Genomic DNA, 17,226 nt, shown 5'->3' with positions numbered 1-17,226 from the left:
CAGAATTGCTTGCTTGTGGAGCTCTGACTTCAGCCTCAATATGGTGTTAGAATGTCCTTTGGTAATAGCCTGAATAAAGGTTGAGACATTAAGGATGGGTTGTAAGATAAGAGGGGAAGACAATGCATTCTTATCTGTTTGTTGCAGGGGGCATTTAAATAAACAGAAATAGCAGTTGTTAAGTCTGGAGCAGTACCACCCGAAAATAATTTATAAAAGCAGTGAATATATTGCCTAAACCACTAATATCCAGAGCTCCTGGCTGGATTCCACTGCCCAAGCTAAAAGAATCCCCTGAGCCTGGAGGCTGCTGGATTCAGCCAGAGGCTGTGTCTCCTGTAACATCCTTAGCACAAGAAAGACCCTGATGATGCATTTTTATCATGATCTATATGGACCAGGACAGCCAGAATCCAAGCAATTGTTATGCCTGAGCTAAGTTTCTTGAGCTGCACATACCAGAATACTGTAGTAATAATCAGAAATAAAACAGCTGAACAGTTACAGGGGCTGCTTCAGCAACCAGTATGGAATACATTTTAGAACACATGTAGTAAACCTTGATTTTACTTCAGCAAAAATCAAATGGTAGAGATAGTGGGAAATATTTATAGAAATTAAAAATGTGTGTAAAATATGAAAGATCCACAGATTTGGAATTGTGTCACTAGATCAGTATGGCCTGATGTTTTCTATTATGAAGAGTCAATTATGTAATCAGCTGTAATTACTTCAACTTAATTAGGCAGAGCAATTAAGCCAGCACCTATAAAAAACATTTCACCCGACATATGCCTATCACTGTCTCCATCTCAAATTAGAAAATTTGAGCTTTGTGTTAAGGTTTAAAACAAGCAAACAATGAGAGGTCAGAATTTTATTTTAATGCATGAATCCTTGTGAAAACAGAAGTCCAAGCTTCAGTTTCTTAACTGACTGTAAGACAAGACTGGCATTTCAAGAAAGAGATAGCGGTTGTTAAATCCAGCAAAGTATGATCTGAAAATAATTTAAGAAGGCAGTGAATATGTTGCCTGAAACATTATACTATAAAATACAAAATTATGCAATAGATTTCCTGAAGGAAAAAAAAGTTTATTAGAAGACTTATGAAGTGAGAGACCAATTGAGGTTTACTTTCCATTTACTCCAGTAGTTCCCTACCTCCATGGTAGCTTCTTAGGATTACTAAATTGTATTTCAAATGAACAAAATAATCATTAAATGTTTGGTTATTATTTCTTCAAACCTTTCTAACATAGTTAATAACTTAACACATTTACTATTATATTTTGCAGAACAGAGATTTAGCAGTGACAGACTAGCTCAATTTAACACAGACGTTTCTTAAGCATTTGCTGTAATGAATATGAACAAATACTATACATTTACATTTGTCTTGCCTATAGGCTTCCATAGTTCAGCTAACTTGGTATGTACTGTTTCCTAATTAGATAATGCAACATATTCTGACATGATGACATGCAGGGATTAGGTGAAGGTTTGGAAATATCAGGGGAACTGTCTTTCTAACTCATTTTTGTGTCTTGCTTCTTTTACTTTTGCATGTAGAAAAGAACCTTGAGTACTTTTAAAAAAGATATGCTGACATCCTCTGATTCCAACTGAATGTACACACTGGTGAAGCAAATGTATGAATTTTTAACTGCCATGGACACCAATATCCGGGTATTTCCATTTTGAATTCTTTATGAAAGAGAATCTGAATGTCAACATTTTTAGGAGTCATGCACAGACACATAAACTTCTGTTTCAGTACCTATGATAGCTACTTTTTGAAGAAACCTCTCAATAGAGGTGCTTCTAGTATGTGTTTAAACACATAGCTGCCTTTTTCTGTCAGGATTTTCTTTTTTTGTCAGGTCCAAGTTAATTTAAAGTATGCTTTATATATTTCTCACCCTATTACTGAAGAGCACTTCAGAGCACAAGTACTGAAGACTAAGTCTATTCAGGTGTAAGAGAAAAAAGTTTCACAGAATCTGTGCTAGAAGAGAACATTTTAAATTCTGATACTATCAAACTGTAACAACTATTCAAATTCATCTAATTAAAACTATAAAAAGAGCAGAAGCCTAGTAGAACAAAGAAAGATAAGCAGAAATTTGTCTCAGTTAAAAGGATGTATTTTAGGCTCTTATCTATCACATTACTACTACTGAGTACGCTTAAATATTCTCCAGCACACTCACCTCTTTTTGACGGTACTTAATTGCCAGTTTCAATCTTGCAAGATCATTACCACTTTGTTCTTCTATCAAGCTATTATCATCTCTGTAATTAAGAATAATTTCCAATTCCCTGGAACTCCGTGTCTGATCCAGGAGATCTTTTGCAAATTGCTTGCATTGCCGTGACAGTTCCTCGTACTCTGACTTAAACTCATTTTCGACTTTACTCAGCTCCTGCAGCTCCCAGCTCAGTTGAAAAGCAGTGAGGAAAGGATCCTCACTGGACAAAGCAATCAATGATGGGCTCGCCAGAGCCTTGTAGATATTGAGTCTGGATCGAGAGTGGCGAAGGCTGTCCACATCTGAGCTTGAGACACATTCGACACAGTTACAGCGCACCTCGTGTGGCCTGGGCACAGAAACCCCTTTCTGCACAAGGAGCTTTATGATTTCGTAATTGTTGGTGTGGGCAGCCAGAATAATAGGTGTGATATCCGGCGTAAATTCTGAAAACTGCTTGTCCAGAAGCACTGGTGGCACCTGTGAAAGAAGGCAAAAACCCTTACAGGCTTCCTCATTGAACAAGAGTTATAGAAAATTAAGCTGAAAATGGTTTACCAGGTAATACACTTACTGATGGATTTTCATTTCTGTCCAGAGTTGAAGGAAACTCTTTAACAATTCAATTAGCTAAGACAGTGTCTTTCCAGTCAAGAAATTGCTATAAACAGGGTGGGATTTTTCATAGAACCTGTTTATATGTAAACAACCTATGGACATGATTTATTAGAGCAAATTATTAGATAAACAAGGACAAGTTAGACACAAATATTCCTCCCCTGTCCCTTGAAATGAGCAAGATGGAAATTTTTTATTGTCTCTCACTGGTTTATCTCAGTTTCATAGGGAAGAAAGAATCATGGTGGGCATAACAGTGAATCCCTGAAGGAAGCAATGACCACAACACAGGCAAGTTAGATTTAGAAAATAAAATGGTCAAGTAAATGAGAAGAAAATATGTGTTTTCTTAAAGAGAATGTTGAAAATAAGGCTGTGTAGAGAAACAAAGATACTTGCTGCAAAGAGCTTAATGTCTTAAGGCTCAGTTCTACATTCACCTGCACAAAAAAACATACTCTGTTTAAAGGAAAACAGGGGAGATACAAGAAAAAAGACCCCAGAGACCATTTTTAAAGCCTTTTCTGACATGCATTTCTGTTTTGTCAGTCTTCTTTATGAGAAGACTGTAAGGCTTTTCATTTTAAGCTTGTTTCTTTATTTTACACTACCAGGCTCTAAAGTCTTTCCCAGGTCAAGACAATTTTTTCAATTAGTATGATTAAGAATGGAAATGTAATTAGCTAATGTCAATCAAAAAAATGATATTGGTATCATTACAGACTGCCTTCGGTCCACAGCTCAATAGCCAAGTACAAAACTCAATCCACAGAGCGTCACAGAGAGGTGCTCTGAGTGATGCTCTTTCAGGAGGAAGAAAAAAATAAAACATTTGACTCAAAGTTATCTGAAGGCTAGAGAAATAGATGGCTATTGCAGGGAGGAAAAAAATTTTGATGGAGTCTCATGACAGCACCATGGCCTCACTGCCAGGTGGAAAAAATACAAGTGGAGTAGGAGTGGTAAAATGTGGATGGAAAGTCAAGACTGGAGATCTGGCATTCAGGAATGTAATCACACATTCCTAGGGAAGCAAAACCTGCCTGGCCATAGTGTATTGCTGACCTTAAGTAGCTGTGCCAGACTCTAAGAAGGTATGTGGAGTGAACAGGCAGAAATCCCTTTTCTCCCCTCTCAGGCACTCAGACATGTGTGCTTGGCTTGGCGCTGGGTCAGGCTGGCACTGAGTTTGTTTCAGCACAGGACTGTGGGCTGACTGAGCTGGCACACCCACCCCCATGATCCCGTGCAGAGAGTGCAGCTATCCTCACAAGTGAATGTTCACAACCCATGGTTCTGAGCCAAGCAGCTTCGGTGCAACTTCACTTCTGCTTTCTTTATTCTGAGATAAAAACAAAATGCTGCAAGTGTGTGCAGAGAAACATGGGTTAAATATTACCCATGAGTTATGGAACCCAGCTGAGAATATACTGAAGGTACACATGGATTGAGGGAACACTTGGGTACAAGAACAAACAGAAGCTCTGAGGGCTGTGCCTGGTCTCAGGCCAAAAACCACAACTCTGGACATGACTTCCCAGAAGACCCTGTGGCTCTGCCCATGCTGCTCTGTCAGGTCTCTTCCAGGGTACCTCTGGGACATCTGTCACCTCCTGGCTGGACCTTGCACAGAGCCCACCTGGGGATGCCCATGTGCCCAGATCATCTCATTATTCCTGTCCAGTGTGAACTGGGCTTGAAATCCACGTATGTTTTCTCTCCAGTCTTTGGTGTCAGTGGGGGAAGTGAGACCTTTTTTCAACCCCAATTCTCATAGGTTATTGCAATCTTAGATTTGTCTTCTTGTTTACTTATAGAAAAAAAAAAAAAAGAACACTATGCATACACACACACTTTTCATGCTCTCTAAGTTGCAACAGTGGCCAGTGCTTTTGAGACTAGAATGGCATGAAAGCGGTGCTAGAGATTCAAACTTTGCACTAGTAGAAATGAGATTTTGGGCTATCATAGAACTGAAAAAAACTTAGAGAGAGGCATGTGTTGTGTTCTGACAGTGTCTGCTACAAGCAGTGAGACTCCTTGTTGGCCTCAGGTTCAGGGTACCAGAGAGGAACGGAGAGAGCTGCAAGGGCAGAACACTCAAGGTCAGAAAGCTGTAACTTCAAACTCACTGACTGCTCAGAGTATAACTCTGTCACTTCACATGTCGCTATTGTACTTTCAGATAGTACTAAAGTAACATTTGCTTCAAGCCCTGCCAGAACTGAAGGCTATCTTAAACATATCATCAGCTGCAAGCTCTGAAAAACTAAGACACAGCTTTAAACAACATGGCAATACAGTGACTGACTTGTACATGAGGTCCATTTCCTTACAAGCTGCATGCTTTTTCTCATAGGTCATCAAAACCTTTCATCTTAAGATAACTCAGATTCAAGGCTAATGCACACATTTTGGAATTTATTGCATCAGAGTTTACCCAAATATAGTAGTATTTATTATATCTTTTCAGCCTTAACTTACAGTAACATTTAAACTTAAGGGCAAACCCTAAGACTTCAGCTTTAATTACATCATGACTTTAACCCCTGATCCTTTAACTTCTATTTTAAGATTTTGTACTAATTTAAACGAAAGAGAGAATATCAAAGTAATAAGGTCACACTATTCCCTCATCTGAAGCAAAATGAAGTACTTATCTTTGAAGTACAGAGCACTCTCCTGGCATTGAGAAAATTTCAACATCTAACAGTTGACCCGGAGTACTTGCTCTTAAGTTATCAGACTTACAATGAATTTTACTTTCAAACTGCTAAAAATAATGTTTGCGTATCTAACAATTATTTTAGATACCAAGTGGAATGTTCCTCTTCAATGTGCTTATATTCCCTGTATGGCCTGTAAGCTCTTTTGCTATGATAGGATGAGAAATCCAGGTTAAATTAATGCCGGTTAGGTTTGAGACATTTTCCTGTCCCCATAACATCAAAGGAGAGACCAATTATTGATGATCTCTTAGACATCCAAGAAACAGAAAAATATAACAGTCAGTTTGGAAAAGGAAGAATGTAAACCCCACATGTGTTCTTTTCTCCATCTACATTACTCAATAGCTCTCACTACTGCAACATCTCAACAGAGAGACTGAAAACTACAGGGTCCATTTACCTGCTGTTAAAGTGCAAGATCTCAGAACTTATGGAAACCTATTTCCTTGGGCAAATCTTGGCCAGGTTCCCTGGCTCTTGCTCTTGTTTATTTATTTGCAATTATTTTGTCTTTTGTTTGTAAATCAAAGCAAATCTCACTTCGTTTTGGGCAGTTAGGGGAATAAATTTCTAAGTCATGCCCATCATGACAGCATGATTGGAGGAAAAACCTAAAGCAAAAGTGAAAAGAGAATATAATACAGATAAGATTAATACATATGTCAGAGTACCAGGTTATATAAGGAAATTTATATTATTATGAGTGTATCATCAAAGTCTGAGCTGCTTTATCACTATTTCTCTATAGCTGTCACCAGTCAAACACCTTGAAATGCTTAACTCTACAATTCTGTACAGCCCACAGAACGTGTTATCCCTATGCATACACAGTTCCATGCTTACATTCTGGCTTGCTGAGTTCTTCTCTTCCTTGGTTTGCTATTATTGTATCATTATTGTATCACCTGAAATACATCGTGATTAAGACAATGGAAGTAGCTCCCCTGGGAAGGGCTCAAAAATTCCTCCTACCACAACCCCTTTACCATGGCCTAAGTATATAATAAACATCTAGATAAGTTGAGAAACTTAGAAATATCACATCAAGATAACTTGAAATCAGTTATCACAGCACTGGAGGGATCCTGAGACGCATGTTGAAACTATCCTCACAGGACCACCCAAACAGCAGGACTGCACTGGCAGCTCTTGATTGTCTGGAAGTGCTTGTCCCCATCCCAGGGTGTCCACTGTATGTTGCACAGCTGGCATGCTGTGTGGCCATCAGGGATGTAAGGCAGGCAAGTGGGTGGAAGTGGTCGAGCCTAGCTCAGGGACAGCATCATTTCGGAGCAGTGTGTGTGACAGTAGCCATGCAACAGCCATCTGCTACACTGTCATTGTCTGCTTTCCAGAGGCAACTTCCCTGGCCTCCCTGCAAAGGACTCTACTTGTTTGTTGTCCTTGAGCTCATTACATTTCCTAAAGGTAAGTACCACACTCCTAATCTGCTACTGAACTATTAACTGTTGTTGGATAATATTCTACCTCTGTGTCTATTTCTTTTCTTTTTTTTGTAGGAAACAGACAGATAACAGATATAGAAAACAGGGGTCTTAGGCACTGTAAGCTGACTAATGACAGTTTTAGGATTAAATGTAAATGTTTTAGTAATACCGTGACTCCTTAAGAATACATACTCTCATAAGATTTAATTACAAATTTTCATTTTCATAACATTTCATTAACATTTTCATACCCACATTTTATCTCAGTGCTGGCAAGGTGCTTAATGCTCATCTTCCAGATTTCTTTTCTCTGGAGTCTAATGTAATTCCAGTTATGAATTAAAGCCAGGTAGATATAGCAAAAAATAATAATTAAAAATCAGATTTTTGTGTGTATGTTTTGTAATGAAGTATTCAATATTTTAAACTTTTTTTATCTTGAAAAGCTCCTTTATTCCAATATTTCCCTCTAATCTAAAAGTAAGAAGGCCCAATCCCACATTTTTTTCCAGATTAAATTATTGTGATTATACTATATGATCATGACAATTCTAACTATTAATTTTACAAAATGTCCCTCATATTTTCTTGTAAAAATATTATATTTCATGTCATGCAAGAAAGACATCTAGCAGAGAGGAGTTCTGATAAGCAACCCAAGATATATATCTATATATAATTTTCTATAATTTTCTACAGCTGAAATTGGGTAAGGTAAACACTCCCCTTAGCACAGAGCTCAACATAATTTATTCTTCAGACACAAGCCACGTACTGACTAGCTCAAAACTTGATTACTTGGCTATCTCACGCTGGTACTTACCCACAGTTAGCCATGGCTTGTGTCTCCTAACCTGCACTGCTGGGATACAAGACAGGTATTGCTCAGATGCACCTGCATTCATCACTTTGGCCAGGTCTCCAGGATGTGTGAAAAGAGGGTATGATCAGATAATGCTGAGCTCGCTTTCAGTCTGTCTCTTGCTGGTAAGGGGGGAAAGGCAACACTCTTGCCTCTGTGGAAACGCTTCTCGATATACATCACATGTCATAATACATTTCCAAGGCTCAGGCCTAAATGCCCTCATTTGGTGGCAATATGAATCACTGTTAGCAAAGGGTATCTTCTCCCCACTTGGAATAGTGTTTCATGTAATATCATATCCACTTATTTTGCTGAAAAGTTACTCACAGCTTTGCTGGGACATGACTGGAACAGGGATGTTTGTAGTAATACAGAATCCCTGTCACATTTAAGGAGGCTTCAGTGCTTGCCTTTTTACAAGTCTATGAAATTTGAAAACTTAAATGTAAAAGATTGAGTTATTTTCATCCATTTTTTTTCCAAACACAAGCTGAGTTTTCAAAACCCTGGATGTGTTTTTTTGTTTTGTTTTTTTTTAATCAGCTACACTTAACCTACTCCAAGACGTGAGCTTTCTAATGCTTGTTCATGCTCATCTTACTACAGCTGAACCAATTTGTGTGTCACAAAAGTCACATCATGGACTGATCACTTCCAGTCTCCATGACAGCCACATTGCACAAAAAGCATTAATGTAACACATTAAGGAAAAGAATTTGACCAATCTGTTCCTGAAGCTCTGCAGTGGTGGGTGGGTATGTCACACCATTTCCTCACAATGTTTCTGATACTTCATATGCTTTACCTTTGTGCAGTTTAAGCCCATAAATTCTTGTTCTGTGAAATATGAATACAGAGAATACTTTATTTCTTTGTTTAGTTTCTGTTTCTTAATTTTTCATTCAGACTTTCCTTACAGGGGCTGGAACAAGATAGCCTTTAAGGTCCCTTCCTGCCCAGGCCATTCTGTGATTCTACCATTGTATATCTGTGCTCATTCTGATATCATCAGATGTGATACTGACTTTTGGAGAGTAATATGTTATTGTCCAGTCTTTTTATGTTAGTCTTATTTTAATATTCCCTGCAAAATTATTATCTTAATTGTTTTCAATTCCAATACATACTTGGTTGATTATTTCTGCTCCACTTAGAACCTTATATTTTTTTCTTACTGAACTCTTAATTTTTCAAAGAAATAATTTCTTGCTTGGCAAAACCTGAATTCTAATTGTGCCCTGCCTTGAGATCCCCCCACATTCTCAGTTGTCTACAGAATTAACACGCCCTCTATTTCATCTAAAATGTCATGAATAATTGCACTGATGGGGACAGACCCCTGCAGGACTGCTCATTTCATCCCTCTGTTGAATTCATATGTCCTGTTTCACCAAGTACTGTTGGCAAATCCTGTGAGTGTGGTTTTCTTAGACTCTGATTTGAGTGACAGTTTATGAAATCTTACAAATCTCAAGCTATATGATATGTACTTTTCCCCCCAACACAGAGAGCTCGCTATTTGGTGATGAATGATAATTATATTGTTATGACAAGCTTTGTTCCTGGCAAATCTTGTTAGACTGCTATTCATGTCTATATTTTCTTCTAGGTGCTTACAAGCAGAATGTTTGACTATTTTCTTCAGGATAGTCCCTGCTGTAAAAAAACTATAGATTTATTTTCTTTGAAAAAAAGAGAATATGAAATGGAAAGGAAATGTTGTAAAATTAATTGGTAACAGTTTTCAGACAGAAGCAGACAAAATGGTACTGGATTTGATAGGTTTAGGACATTAATTTGTTGGGTAGGATCGATGTCAAAGGGCTTCAGTGCTTTATTTCTCTCTCTTTTTAATTATTTTTTTTAGTTTCTCCTCCCTCTATCTCTGAAAGAACTCTGATCCAAAATACTGCCTGTATACAAAAGTTCTCATTTCCAATTAATGTTTTCCTGTGAGCATTATGAGTGAATGGATGTTCTAGTTCATCAGCCAATGTTAGTAGCTTGAGCAAGGGTGGGAAATTGGTTAAAAGTAGACACTCAATAGAAGACTGACAGGATATTTAGAATTTGTTTTCAGCTACGGAACTTACACTTGCTCTCTTATACAATTTTTAAGCAGGTAAAGATGTGTTTCTAGTAGGAGTTCTGGGCATTGCTTGACTGCTCAAAATGAGGAGTGACAAGCAAAAGCTGTTTTTACTCAAGGGACAGTGAAACAAGATAAGTAAAATGATTCGGAAAAAACATGAGACTTGAGAAAGAAGAAAGATCTTATTATAGAAAGGATTAAAAGAGAGCTTGAATTACTTATTTCCATCATGATAAAGCTCATATATACCTTTCTCAGAGTTTGCATGATGCATAAAGTCAATATTGAAATGATCTGAATGTTCAAAGGGGGTCCTTTCCATCTGAATTTTTTAAACACATGCATAGATAATTTTCCCAAACATTGAATGGTTCATAAAGACAAAACCATTTTAATGAAGCTTAGGTCTGTCATTCCATTTCCTGAGAAACTGTATCTCTGGTCTGATGAGTAAACTGTGGAAAAGCTCTTGCTTTTCCCTGTTCATTTTTCTTGTCCCAGAATGGCTCCAGCAGTCAGCCGGAGAGGTGGAAAGAAATTGTCTGGCTTTGACAACGAGTTTTTCAGAGAAATGTCAGAACGAAGGAGTTCTCAGAATCTAAGCAGGGTGGTTTGTTTATCCCTGAGCTTCTTAGATCTAGAAACAAGAAAAGCAGTCCCACTGGCTATGGAATTACAAGGATTGTTTCTGAAAAGGAGCTTTTGCAGAAAAGACAGTAACAGATTGGTGGCCTCCCTTGGTATCAACAAACTGCTTAGGAGATGCGTCTCAGAGGGTGGGAATTAGCTACATTTCTTTGCAGCTGATTGCAATTATTTAACATTGTAAAGTAATTTGTGATGTCTTCATGGCTGGGAAGGAAACTGAATGTTTCAGAAAATTAAAAGGGTTATACTCACAAAGAACAAAGTGGGAAAAAGGCAAATTCACTAAACATTTACAGAAAAATGTTTTCTCTATTTTAAAAATATTAAAAGAAAGAAATACAAATTATTATGGCAGAGACAAAGAAATCTGTTTCATAAGTACATTGTTCCCAGTATGTTATTCAGTGGTTTATTATTTAGCAGGAGCTCTGTGTTTTGAACCACACTGTAAATTTCCCCTATTTCACAGATGCAAAACAGAACATTTTTCCTGAAGTATACAGAGGAGACCAAGGCTCACACAACTATGCTAGGATGTGCTGGGAATGAAAGATGTATTTGAGAGGCAAAGGATTGAAAACTGAATTTTATTATAGATTGGTGATAGTCTCAGCTGGATTCAATTCCTTAACAATAGACATTTTAAAATCTGCCTTACAATACAAGAATCAGTTGAACAATCCTCCTGGTTATGAGGTTTTGGGTTTCCAAAATGCAAATAAACAAGAGAAGATTGCTAGAAATAAAAATATTCCCTTTAAATTCCCACTGCAAAGAGATCAAAGGAGAAATGGGAGAGACATGCATTATTATAACCTGCCCTACACATTGAGAGACCATGGGCAGAAGACCCACAGATCTCAATCTGCTATATCAAGGGCCAAAACATTAACTCTTCCCTGAGAGGCTGCTCTAGGCAGAAAAGATACTGGCTTGTTTATATTGCTCCTTTAATGCTTATAGATTTGTTAACTTCTTAAGTTAAATTGGATCACCAAATGTACAAACAATTGGCAATGGGGATTTCTAGACCTTAGAAGACAAGAGTACCTCAGTCAAAAAAAGTTCTGTTTGTTGAACCTCTCATTCTTAACAAATTTATACTATTTGCCTCAAAGCTGATTCTTAACATGTTTTCAGGCATTGAAAGACTGTTAAAATCTTTAGATGAAGCTATCTTTGCTGTTGATGAGTTGTCAGGAAGTGAAGGCAGGTAGGTTTGGCAAAAAAGATGCCAGGCATGGAGGCTTATGAAGATGACAGTACAGGACCACTGACTGTAGAAGGCAGAAATTTGACATATTTTTTTTTAAATTTGCATGCTGTTCTTATTCTGATTGTAAGTTTGGCTGAGTGCTGTAAAGAGGGGCTCAAAAAACATGAAAAGAAGGGAAATCAGCATAGAAAATGTGACTTCTTGAAGAGAAATCTGACTTCTATGCAGACCTTACTTTTTAATTTACTTTCTAAAGATTTGGAGGTTTGTTTTTCTTTCTAAAGGGTTAGATTTATTCTAGACTTTCAAATATTTTTGGTAATCTGCACTTATCTCCTCATGGTAGGAAAGTACTTCTAGCATGAGCTTAAAACAAGAAATATGAAAATATCAGCAAATAATTACAGAAAAGTACTTAGTATTTCTGAATCTGTAACGCTTCAAGTTTAGGTGGAAGCTTGGTTCACCAGAAGTCTTTAAAATAAATCTGTATTTGTCATCACAAAAATTTTCTGGATTTCTGCAAACTGCTAAGCCAGAGGTTAGATTCACAGCTGGGAAAAGTCATCCTCAAGAAGACTGCCTTCCTGGACTCTATCTGTAAGGCTCCTGATAGTCAGAATTTTTCTTTATGTTGCCAATAAAAAAATGGCTTATCATTTTGTACAGGTCAAGAAACTGTCATGTTTCCCCATATTTTGGCATTCATCTTTTGCTACTGCTTCAACTGTGGAATATTATGATTTAGCATTTGCTGCAAGGTGATGGGTGCATATTATAGAACACATTGCCACCTCAATATTGAAATTGCTAGCAGCTCTGTCTGATGGCACAGGCATATCAGCTCCTGGAGTATTTCTTTAGTAATTGTCACAGGTTTTTCTACTCATCCACCCACCTTAGCTCTGATGCATATAAACACAGACAGTTTGGGTTTATTGCCAAGACATGATAACATTTATGTGCAGCCTTTTTTTGAACTTAAAAACAACCAGCAACCTTCTAAAAACCCACGAACAATACTTCTGTAAGTTCTTACCTCCATCTCATATGCCATCAGTCAGCTCCACCTTTACAGTGCACCTGTGCTGCATGCTGTTTTCATGTGCCCAAATGGTTATATCAAAGACTGAACACGTGGATAGGCTACTAAATGAATTTAATCCATAAAGTGAAATATCCCCTACGCAGCCTCTCCCATTCATCCTTCTATCAATATGTCAGAAAATTCTAACTAATCAGATGCCACTGGGAAGAAAATACTCAGCTACCCACTCAGGCAGCCAGCAGTGGAAAGAAACTTTTTTGCCCTCACGTTCCACTTCAAGAATGTGTATTTGAAGCCCGACAAAGAAACTCTGCAACGCCTCCTCCATACTCATTACTAGCTAGACTGTCATTAATCACAACATTCAAAAAAGACAGTTCATAAACTTCTGTGGGAGACATTTTCAAAACAAAAATGATGCTTGAATCTCAACAGAAAAAGAATATCCCACATGAGATTGTGACTGGTATTTTGCAAAGTTACAGGAAAAAGAGGTTTAGATTAGAAAACTACCAGTTTTCTATCATTTTACTATCATAAAATCTTTCCTTCTGCCTCCTCTTGATCAATACAAATCCCAGTTCAGTTACTAGGGGAAAATTTGAAAGAGCATCAAAACATATCTGGTTTTAAATTTATGTAAAGTCCATTGCAGGCATGCTGGGCCTACAAACCTGTATGCATTCCCTGGTCGTCTCCATCAGGGCCCACTGTCACCAGGAGGAAGTACAACCCTGACACAGGAGCTTTCCCACATACACCACTGGGCTGTATAGCAATACAGGACTGGAAAAATGATATCCCACGAGGCTTGGAAAGAAAACAATGGGACAAAGCTGCCTAAAAACACATTAAGGGATACTGAGACTGAAGCTGGGTTACAAGTTCAGCTCCAAAGAAGAGCATTGGCTCCATCTTGGGACCCTGAGGCTCCTCAAAGGGCAATTTCAACAAGTCCAAAGATACTAAGAGACATCAAAATAACAGAGTGGGTGATGTAGGGAACATGTAGGGAACCTCCTAGGAGACAGGAGCTCTGTCAGAAGAGCAGCATCTATGCTGCCAGTGTGTCAGGAATGGAAAATGACTCTTCAGGCTCTGTGCTACTTTCATGCTGTTTCCTGACTTTTCACTTTTAGACTTTTTCTGTTTCTGGGAATGCTGCCAGAGCAAAGGCACTTTGCCTGCAGAGCTGTCTGGCCTTGTTGTCCGTACCCCTTCCCAGAGAGCTTAGGTGAGTGCCTGAACATCCATAGAGAAGTCTGTTCCACTGGCCTAGAAACTATACTGTACAACATCCTTGATGCTTCCTCACACAGGACCATTCCCCCATCTTGGCTGTTCTCTTTCATTCTCTCCAAAACTACATAACAACACTGATAAAAAAAAAAAAAGGTAATAAGATGTTGACACACATTTTGGCATATGATCAGTCACTGTTTTTTTCTGATGAGAATTGCATCAGTAGATTCAAATGAAAGACAACTTGACCTGTTGTCCTCTTGTTTTCTACCTTCCCACACTCCAATTATCAATCAGATACATGCGTCAAGATTTATAAAATATAACCTTGGCCTTTGACAGTAAAACAATGCCCGATCTCTCCCTACCTCCAAAGAAGTCCCACAATTTGGGATTTCCTATCAATCACGTGATGACTCTTCCTGTCCAAGAGCTCACAATGGCTGCTAGCACACTGAACAGCACATAAATACCACAGCATCCCTGAATCCACATCTGGTTTGCCAGATGTCAGAGCTGCCATCTTCTCACAGGTGAATTCTCACCTCACCCGTCCCTTCCAGAAGCCATTCCTTATAACAGCACAAAAGCACAGCTTGCTGTGGTTACTCCCTCCACAAAACGTTTGTCTCCTTCCTTTCAGTTTTTTCCCTAGAGATGAAGGCTAGAACATACCATACCTAAAGCCTACCATGACCAGAAAGAGTACTAAAGAGGCTGCTACACCCTGATAAGGAAGGGCTGCTCACAGTCTGTCTGAAGAGAAAACGGTAACCTAAACGCTGAATCTTTCAGTCCTTCAGAAATGTCTCCATATTTAAAGTCTCAGAGGTTTGGGTTTTTGTCTCTTCTAATATTTTTTCCCAAATATTTAGACGGCAGATTGAACTCATCCATTCTCAGGCCTTCGAGAAATTGTCATGAAAACCCATGAAACACAACAAAAAAAAGTTGTATATGCCATGGACTTGCATTTTTAGAGGCCGACACATTGCCAAGCTGAAGCCTGCCTCCCTGGCTTGACTTTGGCAGAGTAAGTAGAGTCAGGGCTTTTGCACAAAGTAGCTTATGATGTGACTTTACTGCTTGTCCTGGGAGAGCAAAAGGCCTCTGAGTGTTGCAGCATGTGGATATACTTTATTTTCAGCTTCCTACTTCCAGCACTGTGCCAGTGATTTCTACTTTTCTCTGCATGTGAGCCAGGCACATATCACAGTGGTCACATCCTTCCTTGTCCCAAAGTTCTTATTCCTCTAGTAATAGTAAAAGCCTCTCTTGCATTCGCAAATACCAGTCTGGCATTAGCTCAGTATTTTTTTCACACATCTGCACATCTATCCCTAGAGTGTCCACATTAAAAATGCCCTAAAGTATCACAAGACTGACATATAATAGTGAACAGAAAGCATAAAAGCACTGTCATGTGCTTTTTTTCTTCTAGTCAGACAATTCTGTAAACACTGCAGTCAGGTTTCCGAGCCCTAAAGCAAGTCTATCAGCTAATACAATGCTACATGGATTCAAGTCTAGAAACTGAGATTTTAGCTCCACTTATGTGATTTGCATCATCCTTACAAGGCAGCTACACCTCTGCTTCAGTCTTCCCTGAATATACACAAATATCTAGTGGCCAACCACCCAGCTAATGATCAGTGCCTGGGTTCCTGAAGCAGTAGAGCACTTTATGATTTAGATAAAGGTATTAATTTTTTTATGCTGCCTAACCACCGGCCCATCTGTGGATGCTGCAAGCAATTTAACAAGACAAAAATGTTTTCTGCAGATACTAAATTTAAAAGAACTTTTTTCCCCTCCCCCTCTTAATTTGGATTCAGCTATCCATCAGGGTAAGCAACAAGTGATTTGGCAGATAATTCAGGACATATGGCTTTGAAGAATGGTAATTTAAAAGTACTTGGACAAGTTTCCTCAACTCATTCACATTAATTTGTGCTATTTTCTTTTACTTGTGCTCTAGCAGCTGGTACAGCTAAAAAAATATAGAAAATATAATGAATATAATGCAAGTGAAAAAACCCCCTTTTCCTGAGCTGGATTAACATACAGTGCAAAAACCTCACTCAAAAACTGAGCAACAGAAGGAGTTCAAAGAGAACTCAGAACTGTTAAACCTAGATGCCTCATTTGTAGTCACCAGGTGGCACCAGATGAATCCATATATCGGTAATTAGGTTAAAACCATTGTAACGGAGGTGGTCTTTGAAATGCTGAGCACATCACGCATTAAGTAGAGTGATTAAGGAGACTGATTAATTAACTAGAGGATTTAGATCTAACTAAAAACCTCTGAACATTGTTTTATACTTTGTGGGTGCAGGGGGGTGGGGTTTGTTTGTTTGCTATTTTGGGGATTTGTTAGGGTGTTTTGTTACTGGAGTGCCTTTTTGTTCATTTTGTTTTGGTGGGGGTTTTTTTAGTGTTTGGTTTTTCTTTTTTGTTTTTTTTTGTTTCTTTGAGGAGAAAGTGTAAATTAAGATTCAATGGCATCTCCTAATTTGGAAATGTTGGTTATAAAACTTTTACAAAAACGAAAAAATTGATTACTTTAACAATGCGAATTGTTTTTTGGTCAGAATTAAACATATTTTTACATTTGACCCCTTTTCTTTTGAAACACTTAAAATGTTTAAAGCATTAAATTTTGGAGGATAACCAGTTCTTTTAAAAGCAACATTTCAGCAATCCTGAAGAATTGTAGCTTTCTCTTGATACAAGAGGACATCTTCTTCTAGCTTTCTGAAATTGACAATGAAAATTTGAATTACATGAGAAATTCTATGCTTAAAAATTATTTTGTTTACAAATATAGCTACATTATTGTATGAAGTGAAGCTGAAATTAGCTATGCATCATATATAGGATATTATCTCATGAATATAAAAAAATAGTGAGAGCTAATTCATTTATTTGTGAATCACATCAGGTTTTTGCAGAATTTTAGTGTTTATAATTTTTATCACTAATTAAATATTTGGGAAATTGTTTCTTGCTTCTTGCACTTGGAAGTATTTAGCAAGGTGGTTTTCTTCTATTATTATCTGTCTTCT

At 37.9% G+C, this 17,226-nt stretch overlaps 1 protein-coding gene across 6 annotated transcripts in view; it reads right to left on the bottom strand.

Annotated features, from left to right (window-relative positions):
- TRPC4 (transient receptor potential cation channel subfamily C member 4) overlaps positions 1-17,226 on the bottom strand; it is a 128,636-nt gene that overhangs the window by 59,369 nt on the left and 52,041 nt on the right. For all 6 annotated transcript variants that reach the window (XM_086881455.1, XM_086881454.1, XM_086881453.1 and 3 more), the window contains one exon: positions 2,214-2,732. In XM_086881455.1, the coding sequence (XP_086737581.1) occupies positions 2,214-2,732 (519 nt within the window). The remainder of the gene's footprint in view (positions 1-2,213; positions 2,733-17,226) is intronic.

This window comes from Cyanistes caeruleus, chromosome 3, assembly GCF_971803275.1.
Source record: "Cyanistes caeruleus chromosome 3, bCyaCae1.hap1.1, whole genome shotgun sequence".
In the NCBI taxonomy this organism is placed as follows: Eukaryota; Metazoa; Chordata; class Aves; order Passeriformes; family Paridae; genus Cyanistes; species Cyanistes caeruleus.
This window is presented reverse-complemented; position numbering and strand designations above follow the sequence as displayed.